Genomic DNA, 13544 nt, shown 5'->3' with positions numbered 1-13544 from the left:
TATTTCAGTGTAGCTTGTAATTCTTTGCATTTGATTTTATGCATTTAAAAACATTATTCTGAAAAGAAATCCATGCAGTTCACCAGAATGCCCAAGGGGTCCATGAACCCTGATCTAGAAGAAGCTAGAGAAAGTACCCCTGCAATGAGATCACAGAGCCACCAAAACAGGAATACAAGGAGTCAGGGGACAGGCCTTGTAGCTGTCTTCCAGGAACCTGCCTAGGCGAGGGGGACATAGACGCTCATCACCAGCTCGGCCACACGGTAATGATTTTTTTAGAAATGTATTTATTTGCTTACTGTAGCAACTCTGGAAGACCAACCACTAAATTTTGAGGAGTCAAAATCTGTCAGTGGAGGGATTATCCATACTGTCACAAAATCTCAGGTTCCTGAAGCATGCCTGCCCTTGTATATATTAATACTCCTACATTAAGAATATAAGAAGTCACATTTGGAGTAACTGGAAGAAATGATTCTATTTCTCAAAGCCATCCACTCTCTTATATTATCCTTACATCCACCCTGTGAGTCCAGGGCAGGGATTATCATCTTTCACAGATGGGAGGGGACGGGACATTAAAGCCCACAGGAGGGAAACTGACTCTCACAGCAACTGAGCTAAGACTAGAACCCAGGTCTCCCACCTCCCAGGCAGGACTTCTTTTTTTTTTTTAATTCCATCATGCTGCCTCCTGTTGACCCCTAGGGTCACCTGTCCCTGAATGGTAGATGTCACTTCCCAAAGTCTACCAGGAACTGAAAAGTCCAGATGCTTGCTAAATACCCCCCAGCAAGAAAGTGGAGAGATACCTTAGACAAAGATAGTATTTTTAAAGATTACAATAACATTCCCACCTCCTTTATCTCACTGGCTTTTCGCAGCACCCTGTGAATTCAGCAAGACAGGAACCACCGTCCCCATTTTACAGATGGGGAAACTGAGGCCCAGAGGGCACAAGTGATGAAGAAAGCAAGACAGAGAAGCAAGTAGAGGCATGGCTAATAGGGTAAGAAGCTCTGCTGACTTCTATCTGGCCTAAGTCCTCCAGTACAGCAGGGAGGAATGAAGGAGATTTAAGGGGACATAGCTGAGCGAACACTCCATGACTCACCATTCCCTTGCTCCGAGCCTGGGGTGAGCTCAGGTCTGCAATGACAGCTGTGGAAAGGCTAACATTGCCTTTGCTGATTCCTCCAATTACCCTGGAGAGTAGAAAGGCTCTGAAGCTTCTGGAGAGGGCCCACAATGCATAGGACATGATTAGCCCCACCTGTGGGCAAGCAAGGGAAGTCGTTATCTATACTGAGTCCTGACCTGACCTCGGAGTCTATCAAACAGATCTAGAGCTCGTGTGCCCCTAAGGTCAGCCAAATGGCAACAAATGCCGGGCAGACACAGAGGCTCCAAAGGTGTTGCCACATTGACCCATATCCCTTCCCATCCTCTGAGTACATCTTGCCTTCTTGTTTATAAGGGGGAGGGAAGAACACAAATTTTTCACCTTTGCATTTATCTTTCCAATCCCTGTGGAATCTAGGAATTATCAGCAGCTGCTACTCTGAAGGCTTAGTCACAGAAGTGATAGTTTCTCTAAAAGCTTGACCAGTTGGATCATAGAATTCAGAGCTAGAAGGGAGTTCTAGTTCAATCTTCTCATTGTTTAGAATACCTTGCTTTGTGTTTGCGTACATGTCTTTCTTCCGTCATAGTAAAAGCTTTTTAAGCAGTAGAGATGGCACAGCATCAACTCTGGCATTCCTAAGAACCTAGCTAACACAATGCTTTTCACAGTAGGCACTTAATAAATGTTTACTCAATAAATGAAATCCAAGTCTCCTGTCTTCAAATCCAGTGTTGCTTCTATTATGCTATGCTCACTCTTCTAATTAAAAAAAAAAAAGGCAGCTTTGATCACTAAAAGGAAGCCAGATTCTGAATACATGAAAAACCGGTGATGGTTAAATAATGAAACATATATCCCTCTTCATGGCAGAGGCACAAGCATGCTAGGGTCAAATGTTATATACATTGTCAATTATGGTAACTGTGTCAAGTATCTTTACTTAATTATTTTTCTTCATTACAAAGGAGAGTTTAGTCCAGGGAGATCACCCTCCTTGTAATGACAGACACAAAATAAATTAATAAAATGTATTTTTTCAAAGGCAGCTAAGCTGAAGACAGTTGAAAAATATGAGCCACCTTGTTAGCACAAAGTAAAATGAAAAGACTTAAATAAGTCTTAACAAGAGGTAACTTCTCAGGCAGACTTCAGAAAAACCTAGAGATCCTTACATGAACTGATGCTGAGTGAAGTAAGCAGAACCACAAGAACATTGTATACAGTAACAGCAACAATGTGTGATGATCAACTATGATAGACTTAGCTCTTCTCAGCAATGCAAGGATCTAAGACAACTCAAAAAGACTCAAAATGGGAAAATGCTGTCCACATCCAGAGAAAGAACTATGGAGTCTGAATGCAGATCAAAGCATACTATTTGCTCTCTTTTTGTTTTGTTTTGTTTTGTTTGTTTCTTCTTTCTCATGGTTCCTCACATTGGTTCTAATTCTTCTTTACAACATGACTAATGTGAAAATATGTTTAAGATGAACGTATATGTAGAGTCTATATCAGATTGCATGCCATGTTGGGGAGAGAGGAGAAGAGGGAGGGGCAGAAAATTTAAAACTTAAAAGCTTATGGAGGTGAACGTTGAAAACTAAAAATAAATAAATTTTTTTTAAAAAGGAGGTAACTTCTCTGATCAAGTCTTCAGAGGTTCCAATGAGGGGCAATTACCTTCCTAGATGCAGATACTGTATTCTCAAATTTACCCTGTCAGCTTAAGATTCCACTTAACTGTCTATCTCTCTTTTAACAGGTAAATACCTGCCTTGGGGCATGGGAGATAAAGGTTGTTTACACGAGTATTTGTATAACCACTGGTCTACAGACCCTGAGGAGTCATACCAAAGTCAGCAGCATTAAGGGCCGCCTCCCAAAGGAATCCGATGCTGCCCCAGTGAGAGGCGAGGAGAAAAACTGCAGGATGGAAAAGATGGAGCCAATCAAACCTGAAAGAGAGAAACCATTAGCCTCACTGCCCCTCGGATCAGCAGTGATTTCCACACCTTTCCTCTGGAGCCCTTTTCTATGGCCAAGCTGGGCTTTCGCCTCTGAGGGACTGTCCAAAAGGCAGGAGAATCAGTGGAGGGAACCCTACCCTAAAGGGCCTGTCCAAAGTTCTGAAATTTTGCCGTGAAAGATAGTTTTCTTTGTATGCTGAAGATTTTGGGGGCACATACAGACGTGCCAGCAGGATGACATGCCTTAAACTATTATCAGCCATTAATCTGTATGGGAAGAGGGATCAGAATGGAGGGCAGGACAAGCATTTCGGTTGGGCCAGAGAGAGGGGGGCTGAAGGGGTGGCTGAGAGAACACTAAGGACACACTTCCTGGACTCTACAATTATACTGAGGCCAAAATGCCAGGAGGCCAGATTTATGCTATAATCCTGAGAATCACACAAATAATAATAGGTAGGTAGGTGGCACCATGAATAGAGTCCTGGGTCTAGAGTCAGGAAGACCCCAGTTCAAATTCAGCCTTGGACACTTACTGGATGTGTGACCTTGGGCAAGTAGCTTAACCTCTTTTCCTCAGTTTCCTCAACTGTAAAACTGTACCTCCCAGAGTTGTTGTGAGGATCAAATGAGATAATATTTCTACAGTCCTTTGCAAATCTTGGGGTTTGGGGGGGGTTGTTTTTTTGCGTTTTGTTGAGACGATCAGAGTTAAGTGACTTGCCCAGGGTCACACAGCTAGTTAAGTGTTAAGTGTCTGAGGCTGGATTTGAACTCAGGTCCTCCTGACTCCAAGGCCAGAGCTCTATGCACTGCATCACTTAGCTGCCCCTCTTTTGCAAATCTTAAAGCATGATATAAATGCTAGCTATTATTTGTAACCAGCCATTTTCCATCATCTCCAAATCAGCTAGTACTGGATCAAATGAGATAACAGTTATAAAGTGATTAGCAGTGTCTGGCCCATTGTAGGTGCCTAATAAATGCTTATTCCCTCTCCTTCCTTCCCCCGGCATTATCAGGGCATGACAGCATGTTATTTATTTCTAATAATAGCATACTTCACATTTATGTGGCATTGTTTACATTTTTAAGTTGCTTTCCTATTTGTGGTGGGTTTGTACCACCTTCTTTCTACTTATCTCTAAGCCTACCAGCCTGGGGTCAGAAGTCCAAGGTTCAAATCCAAATTGTCACTTTTTAGTTTCATGACCTTATACAAGATTCTCAAGGTCTCAGTCTCCCCTGCTGTAGAATAGGGAGGTTGAACTAGGTAATCTTTAACGTCCTTTCCAGCCCCAAATTATATAATCCTGAGTTTCCCTTCCCTCCTCGTGTCTCCCTGAAAACAGCAGAGCTAGGTATACAATCAGGATCTAACTAAACACTTGCTGAATTAGACTAAAAAGAGGTTCAGGGTTTTATGTTCATTTTATTCCACGAGATTACTTTATTCTCCTAACAGGCCTGGGAAACAGCAAAAACAGGGTCATTTATTCTTCCTATCTCCCCTCTAACAAATACTTGTTAAGCACGGTACGAGTGAAAAGAACACACAATTTAGAATCAGAGGACATAGGTTCAAATCCCGACTCTGTCATTTCCTTCCCAAGGGTCCTTAGACAAATCACTTCATCCCTCCCTGGCTGCTTCCTCATGTGTAACCGAGGAGGCTAGAGTGAACGGTCTGTCTGTCTTGAAGATCCCTTCCAGCTGTAAAGTCAAAGTGATTATCTTATCCATTGTGTGCTGGGAGAGATACAAACAGGCATGTGCTGGAACCAGCACAAACCAGCTTACCAGAGCTGGTGGTGAAATGTTCAGCATGAACATTTACATCTATGTGCCACATATCAGGGCTTGATTTACTGTTGATTGTCCAGGCTTAAGAAAGCGGTAGAAAAAATGCTATTAATGCAAATTAAACTTAAAAGTTTGTGAGTACAGTTTTTCCCCCCTGGGGATCTGGTTATTAAACATTTACTAGCACACCCTTAGATACAAAGTTTAAATAACACACCCATGCCCTTATTCAAATTAAATTCAGCTTAATTTGCTAAGCAGGTATTACATACCTACTATGTGACTAGGCTAAGAGGGTAGCAAGAGAAAAATGAAAACAGTCACTGCCCCTCAAAGACACTCATAATCTATGGGAGGAAGATTACTTTCCACTAGATCTAACATTCTTATTTACAGAACTTACAGTCTAATATGGGGAGAAATTGCAGATAATTGTAATGCACGACCAACATGTTAAAAAGGAGCAAAATAAAATTAAACTGTGAGGTCCGAGGCAGAAGGCCTTTACGAGAGACAGTTTCGTGGAGGAAGTAGCACATGTGCTCTGTTTTAAAAGGATGGATGGTATCATCCACATTTTATAGAGAAAAACTGAGGTCGATAGAGTTCAAGTGATGCTCTGCCCAGGAATCTTTCCAACTGAGGCACTGCATAAAGGCCAGAAGAGGAAACCAGGGATCTTGTGGGGCTACTAACTAGGCCCCTATGTTGGATGCTCAGCCCACAATGAAACCAAATGCAGGTTCCTGGAAAGACTTGTACCTCCAAACAGGACGCTGTTGTATTTCCTCTCAGGGGGCACACCAACTGTGGTAGCAAACCAGTCAACGCCCTGCTGTAGGGACTGATAGAAAGGGTCCTATAGAAAGGAAAAAAGCCTGTCAGGCAATACCATGAATAAACCCCTGAATTCTGTATTCCTCCAACTACCACCATGGGAGCCCAGCTCTGTCCAGAAGAGGGAGGCCTGGGCGGAGGGGGAAGTGTTTGTCCTTTGTTTGGGGGATGTGGGGTATGTGTATGAAGAACTGAGCTAAAGAATTAATTTAAAACTAATGTAAGTTATCTTACAGGCTCCCAAACTCCACAAACCCATCCCTCCCTCTTACTGTCTCCCCCAACCAAACACACATGCCTTAAATATTTAGACAATAAAAATAAACAATCCACATTTCTCTAGCACCTTAAGGTTTATAAAGCACTTTGAGAAGTTAGGATTCCAATCCAGGGCCTCTACTCCTAGTCCAAGAATTCTTTCTACTGAATCTCCTTGATTCTTATTCAGGGGTGTGTGTGTGTGTGTGTGTGTGTGTGTGTGTGTGTGTGTAAAATTACATAGACTGACCAGGTAACAAGGGGCACTGCTAGAAATATGCACTATCAATGCTTGCTCCCCCTCACCCTCACCACCCACTCCCAACATCCATGGCCTGTATTTCATGGCCCCTGGGGAATAATGCCACTCACGCTGGATCTGCCATAGTGGTCCAAGATGGAAGGCAAGAGGGGAAGGATAAGAGTGAAGCCAAGTAAGTCTATAAGCAGGGCCAGGAAGACAATAGCGATGACTCGGTTGGCCAGTTCTGGGGGTTCTGGCTGCCCCTTGATGGGAGGTCGCCGAGTACAACTCTCTTCCTTGCTCAGACCCATATCTCTTGCTATCTTCTCCCAGACGCCTTAGCCAGCTGAGCACCTGGGACTTCTGGGGTCTTCACATTCCTAAGAGAAGGGAGAATACAATCAAATGATCCGACTTCCTTCCCTCCACTCCCCATACCCAGTCAGATCTTCTCCTTTGGGATCTTACACTGTTCTTTAAGCATTTTTGTAATAGTGAGGATTACTGCCTATCTCTGTGTCTTATTTCCCTATTAAAGAGTGAGTTCCTTGAGGGCAGAATGAGCATGTCTTACCTAATGTCGTATCTCCCCAAGTGCCCAGCAAAAGATTTATTGTCCCATAATGCCAGGCACAGAGCACATTGCCAAGAACCTTAACTAATGTTCTCAGCACACCCTTTTAAGTTGGTTCTCCACACCATGTACCCTAGCCCAATAAATCAATAATGACTAATCCAATCAACAGTCACAGAAAAGTTACTAAGTGCTCAGACCAGTATCGAGTAACACAGGGAAGAAAGCACTGGCTCTGGTGTTAGATGACCTGTATTTGAGTCCTCCCTCATACACTTATTTAATATATGTCTGACCTTGGGCAAGTCCCTTAACTTCCCCTGGCCTCAGTTTTCTCATATGTAAAATGGCCTCTGAGGTCTCTTCCAGCTATGATCCCATGTACAAAGAGGATAAGAAACATTGTCAAGTACCCTCAGAGAGGTCACAGTCAAGGAGGAGAAAAAGAAGCAACAGGCCCTGACCTGAAGGAGTCTGGGAAACACAATAAGAATGGACAAAATAGAAAAGTTTCCTTTCTTTCCCTTTGGAGGCCATTCCTAGACAAACACTAAACTGGCCAGGTATTCAAAGGCCAAGGAAATATATACTCAAGTTTTTTTTTATTATTTTTAGTTTATAGAATAAAACAAGCATCTCCATAACATAGTATAATAAAAAAGATAACTGCACATGACACTGCAAATCAGTTATATCAATTCTTAAGTACTCATGATCACTGGGGGAGAGGACAGAAGGATAACACATAGATAAGCTAAAAATCAGCTGAGAGGCAAAGTTTAGACTTGAACCCAGGCCTCAGGTCCAGGATTCTTCCACCAGAGTCTGGCTCCTGCCTGGGTGACAACCTGGGCTCTACAATCAGCTGTTTCCAGAGATTCTGTTTTTAATTCCTGTCCTACACAAACTCCAGAACCTGGCAGAAGGAGGGGGAGAAATGATCATAGCTAGCACTTATCTAGCACTTTAGGGGGTGCAAAGTGCTTTATATGTGTTATCTCATTTGATCTGAAAGACATTCCCTTAACTCCCTATGGATCAGGAACCATTCCCTGCCTACAAAACTACAAGAAAGGCGCCATGGTGTCGGTGGCAATATGGTGGATGAAGCAGGGTCAGATGACCTCCTTCCCTTCAGTAATATGCCCAGGATGCTGGGGCCTGACCCAAAGTGTTCCTCTCTGCCCTTCCCACCATCCCGAAAGTGAATTAGCCCAAAGCCTCACTGACCAAACCCCAAAGGTCTGGTGGGCAGGAGACCTATCTTGCCCTAGCTCTGCAAGTTGTGATGGTTGTTCAGTCATGTCCGACTCTCCATGACCCTATTATGGATTTTCTTGGCAAAGATACTGGACTGGTTTGCCATTTGCTTCTCCAGCTCACTTTACAGATGAGGAAACTGAGGCAGACAAGGTTAAGTGACTTGCCCAGGGTCATAAAGCTGAGAAGTGTCTGAGGCCAGATTTGAACTCAGGTCTTCCTGACTCCAGGCCTGGAGCTCTATCCACCCAGTCACCTAGCTGTCCAGCTCTGCCAGCAAGTTGGTCCCTATTCTGAGTCTTAATTTCCTTGTTTCTCAAATGAATAGGTTGATTTAATGGTCTCTAAGAATGTCCTGTCTAGTTCTGACATTCTATGATCCTTGTTCCAATCCTCCAGCCCTAACATCGGGTGGTTCTCTATCTGCGGGAAGGATGGAGGACCCAACGTTATTATGTAACAGTTCAAAAGGAGCCTGGCATTGTTACAACACACTCAGGAGAAGTGGCTAAACCGTCTCAGCCTTACTGTTTAGAACAGGCAGCAACAACCTGAATTTCAGAATTCACAGAATCACTGAGCTGGAAAGAAACTTCTGAGGTTATTTCTCTTGCCCCTCCCACCCCAACACCCCAGCTCCAAACACAATGCAAATTATAACTAACACACACACACACACACACACAACACACACACACACACACACACACACACACACACCCCTCCCCTCCCAAGCAGCCAGTGTTAGGGGCATGATGAACTCAAACAGAGATTTTTTTCTGTAACAACAATAATTTAAAAAGTGCTTTGTCCCTTTACAGTTTCATTTAACACATATCATCTTATTTGAGCCTCACTCATAAGAGGGCATTTTACAGATAAGTAAACTGAGGCTCAGAAAGTTAAGTGACTTGGTAGAGAGCATAGTGTAGCAGAAAGGCCATTAGCTTAGAAGTCAAAAAATGTGAGTTCTGGTCCTAGAGCTGTCATCCATTAACTGAATGACCCGAGGCAAATTCATTTCCTCTTTTCTAGGCTTCAGTTAACTCATCTGTCAAGTGAGGGATTTGTAACTCACAACACTCCTGCGTGCAGCTTGAACCAGATTAAAATATAACTGGGAAATATTTAACAAAATAAAAATACAATTTGTTGTTGTTCAGTAGTTTTCATTTGTGTCTGATTCCTCATGACCCTATTTGGAGTTTTCTTGGCAAACATGCTGGAACGGTTTGCCATTTCCTTCTCCAGATCATTTTTACAAATGAGGAACCTGAGGCAAACAGGGTAAAGTGACTTGCCCAGGGTCACATAGCTAGTAAATGTCTGAGGCCAGATTTGAACTCAGGAAGATTGAGTTTTCATGACTTCAGTCCTGGCACTATCTACTTTGCCACCAACTACTTCCCCTCGCCAAACACAATAAAATACAGATAATGTTAATACATGGTTTTCTGAGTTAATGTGGCCTTTGGGGATTTTTACATTTGGTTTAATGGTGCAGTTTCTATTTGAGTTTGGTACCAAGGTATAAGACAATCTCTAAATTTCTTTCTACCTTTGACATTCTGTGTTTTAACATTTAATGTAATGGCAGACCTAGGACCAGAACCCAGATCTGACTCCTAGCCAGAGTCTCTTTCTAGTACACAACACCACCTTTTTCTTTAATAATAATATTAATGACAGTAACAACATACAGCTCAAAGCATAAATTGATTCTACAGCATTCCTTGGTCTACGATCATTCAACTTAGTAAATACTATGTGCCAGGCACTGTGCTAAACCCTGGGGGATACAAAGGCAAAAACAAGTCCTGCCCTCAAGGAGCTTACATTCTACCTGGGGAGACAACATGCAAACAGCTATGTACAAACAAAATATATAAGATATATTGGAGACAATCTCAGCCAGAAGACATTAGCATTAAAGGGGACCAAGAAAGGCTTCTTGAAGAAGGTAGGATTTTAGTCAAGAAAATGAGGTGGAGACAAGGAGAAAAAGCATTCCAGGCATGGTAGATAGCCAGTGAAAATGAACAGAGAGGGAGATATAAGGAACAGAAAGGAGACCAGTGTCACTGGACCTGAGAAGTCCTTATCCAGGCTCATTCCTAGACTATAAGCTCTCAGAGGGCAGGGACTATGGTTTTATCCAAATTCTGTGTCTCACAATACAGTGTTCTGCACACAGTAGGTACTTACTATTGAATACATCCAATGATGAGTCCACTAGACTCCAGAGAGGAAGCAGATTCCATTGTTGGGTTGGGCAACTCTAATTGTCAGGGAATTCTTCCTTATGATGAGCCACAATCTAGCTCCTTCTAATTTCAACTTCCTTCCCCTAGTTCCCCTATAACTAAAGACCATAAGGTTATTGTTCTCTTGGCCTCTAACTTTACTTTGGGATTGCTGGCATAGACAGGGGAATGAAACTATGTTTGAGAAGTCAAGGAAATATATAGTTATCAGATTAATTTGTAGCTAGATGCAGGGTGGGGCATAATGGACTGAGTTCAAATCCAGCCTCTGACCTGTATGGGCTGTGTGACCCTGGGCTAGTCATTGACTTTCTTTCTGCCTCAGTTTCCCATCAGTAAAATTGGGATCATAATATAATAGCTCCTACCTTATAGGCTGTTTCGAGGATCAAATAAGATGATATATGTAAAGCAATTTGCAATGCTTAAAGTACTATATAAATATTAACTATAACTATTATTTATAACTAGATTAATGATCTCCTGGGCCAAGAATCAAGAAATCTGAAATGTTTTGCAGTAGAGTGAAAAAAAGCTCCAGCCTAGGAGCTAAGAGCTATATATTCTAACCAAGTTTCTGCTATGAACTTACTGTGTGATCCTGGGTAAGTCCTTATCTCTTCTCAGATCCCAGCTGCCTCAAATTCAGAGCACAGAGGTTGGACTAGTTGATCTCCAAGCTCCCCTTCGGCTCTGATCTTCTACATCCTATAGTCCCTTTCTGCTTTTAGTCTGTGCTTTATTCTGAGGTCTCTTTCATCTCTGATATTCTCCAATTCCAAAAAGAAAAAGCAAGGGGCAGCTAGGTGGTGCAGTGGAGAGAATGCTGGCCCTGGAGTCAGGAAGACCTGAGTTCAAATCCAACCTCAGACACACAATACTTCCTAGCTGTGTGACTCTGGGCAAGTCACTTAACCCTAATTGCCTCACTAAAAAAAAAAAATGAAATACAAAAAGAAGAAGCAAGGAAATGCCAAGCTTCTCTCACTCTTATCAAGGTTGGATGCTCTGACTTCCAAAGAATACCAGCTCAGTTCCACTGACCATTCTGCTGAAATCAAGGCTGACCTTTGCTTCTTAGCTGCCTTCATTCTGCTGACTGTCCATGCAAACACTGGAGAAAGGCAGAATTCAGAAATGTTGACTCGGGTCACCTGGGGATGTCAGGTCAGGGCCTAACAAGGTATTCTGAACTGCTAATCCACTGAAGTTCAGTACCACCACCAATTCACAGAAATGCAGACCCAGAGCTCTCAAAGGCACTTCATCAGAACATAGAAAGTCTGAGCTGGGAAGGACCTCATAGCTCTTCCAATTTAACCTCCTCATTTTGCATCTGGAGAAACTGAGATTCACCCGGCCAGGAAGTGCTTTGCCCAAGATCACACAGTAAGTTAGAGCCCGGCCTGGAATTCCAAAGTCCTGATTCAAAGTCTAGGGCCCCTCCCACATTGATTCCTAGAGCAATTTGCCTAGCCTTTATCTTCTTCCCGGCAAAAGCAAACCAAAGTTTCCCTAGTTTTATAGTGATGGGTGTGACCAAAGGAGTGGGGGAAAGGGTATTTTAGAAAACTGTCTCACCTGCTTCTCTAATTAGGTGGTAAGAAGGCCTGGCTTCAATACCCCATCTCCGGGAAGTCCTTTACCTTGGGACACAGTAAAGTACTGGGGATACTCTCAGGTGGCCAGCCTACTCTACCCGTTGAAAGAACCCCAATTATTTTGCTGAGATAACTGAATTCAGTTCCTGCAGAAATTCAACCTGCAGAAATACTTCAAGGGCATAGAGACGGGTATTTGAGGGTGCCTGAAGGAGCCCCTGAAAGCCTTTCCCTTCTAGAGAATTCCTCCATTTCCACACTTTACAATCTTATCCTATTTCAAAAGCCCCGCTCAAATACTCCCTTCTCCATGAAGCTTTCCCCAATCTGGCCTGCGTAAGGCTCCATGCCTACCTCATGCACTTATCCTGGGGTGGGTCTTGTTTGCCCTCCGATTCCTACCTCAATGCCAGAGGTGGAAGGGACTTCAGAGACATTTTCATCTTTCATTTTAGAGTTGGAAACTGAGGCCCTAGGAGGTGGGTGACTTGACCAATGTGACACAGGATTTGAACCCAGATTTTCTGAGTCTAAGTCCAAGATCTCTTTCCACTACCGGATGCTGCATGAGATACTAAACTCCCCAATGTGAAGGGGCAGGCAGGGCACAGGCCCTCTCCGATCGGGCTCCAGAGCCAGGTCACACGGCCCTGGGCCTCGGCATCCCCACAGAGCCCTCCAAACCGGAGCCCCCTCCCCCACTGGGGACTGCAGGGGCGGTGGGGGCGGGGCACCGCCCTTACCTGGTCGCTCGGACGGGCGGCTCTGGCGGCGTCGGAGGTACCTGGGCCAAGGGTTGAGCGAGCGGAGAGCGCGCAGGAGGTGGGGAAGCAGGCGCAGAGACTGATGCGGAGGCCCGCGGCGCGGCCTCTCCTCGGAGGCCAGGCCCCGCCCGCCTCCTCTGTCCTCACGTCCCCACCCTCCTTCCTCTTTCCTCTATCCCTCTCCCCTCCCTCTGCTCCAACCCCCGGCCTGGGAGAACCCTTTCTGGCGCGTTTCCTCTTCCGCCCGAGAGCTAGAGGGGAGCAGGCGTCGGGCCAGCTTCCCCTGCGTCTCTGCGCCCCCTCCTCTCCATCTCTCCCTGCCCGCACTTCCCTTCTCCCCTGCACAGCTGCAGATTGGGGAGGGGCGGGGGGCGCAGAAAGCTAACCCCCAGCCGAGGTCCCGCGCACCCTCTGAAAGATGCCTTTAATGTTAAGTCCCCAGAGCTCCAAAGTTGAGATCCGAGAGGAGAGAAGCGAAGGGTCCCAGAAAAGATGGGATTTGTCCAGGGTTATATAGGGAGGAAAGTCAGGCGCTCAGTTGTATTCAAACACAGGGCCTCTGCAAGGAGTGGGAAAAGAATCGGACTCGGAGTCAGAAAACCTGAGCCAGGATCCAAGCTCTCTTCCTTAGCACCCGTGTGAGCTTGGGCAAATTGCTCCCCTTCTCTGAGCCAGCCTCAGTTTCCTCATCTGATGAAAGGGAGAAGTGAACGAGATTTTCTCGAAGGCCCTTTCTGGGTCTAAAGCCCATGGTATTTATTTTGCCCTACCTCCTCAAGTGGGCAATTCCAGGCTTTCAGTATTTGGAGGGCTGCCATTCCTACAGTGCAATGAATTACAGAG

The 13544-nt window shown here is 44.4% G+C and overlaps 1 protein-coding gene across 1 annotated transcript in view; it reads right to left on the bottom strand.

Annotated features, from left to right (window-relative positions):
* The window catches only part of SLC75A1 (solute carrier family 75 member 1), a 33552-nt gene extending 20685 nt beyond the window's left edge, over positions 1-12867 (bottom strand). Inside the window, exons 1-5 of the mRNA XM_020992172.2 lie at positions 12681-12867; positions 6367-6618; positions 5662-5758; positions 2981-3084; positions 1118-1276 (exon numbers count right to left, since the gene is read on the bottom strand). Coding sequence (XP_020847831.1) covers positions 1118-1276; positions 2981-3084; positions 5662-5758; positions 6367-6549 — 543 coding nt within the window. The 5' untranslated portion in view covers positions 6550-6618; positions 12681-12867. The remainder of the gene's footprint in view (positions 1-1117; positions 1277-2980; positions 3085-5661; positions 5759-6366; positions 6619-12680) is intronic.
* Between the last annotated feature and the right edge of the window lie 677 nt (positions 12868-13544).

This window comes from Phascolarctos cinereus, unplaced genomic scaffold (assembly GCF_003287225.1).
Source record: "Phascolarctos cinereus isolate Bilbo 61053 unplaced genomic scaffold, phaCin_HiC Scaffold_9;HRSCAF=440, whole genome shotgun sequence".
NCBI classification, from domain to species: Eukaryota; Metazoa; Chordata; class Mammalia; order Diprotodontia; family Phascolarctidae; genus Phascolarctos; species Phascolarctos cinereus.
Note: the sequence above shows the minus strand (reverse complement) of the source record. Positions and strands in the feature narration are given on the sequence as shown.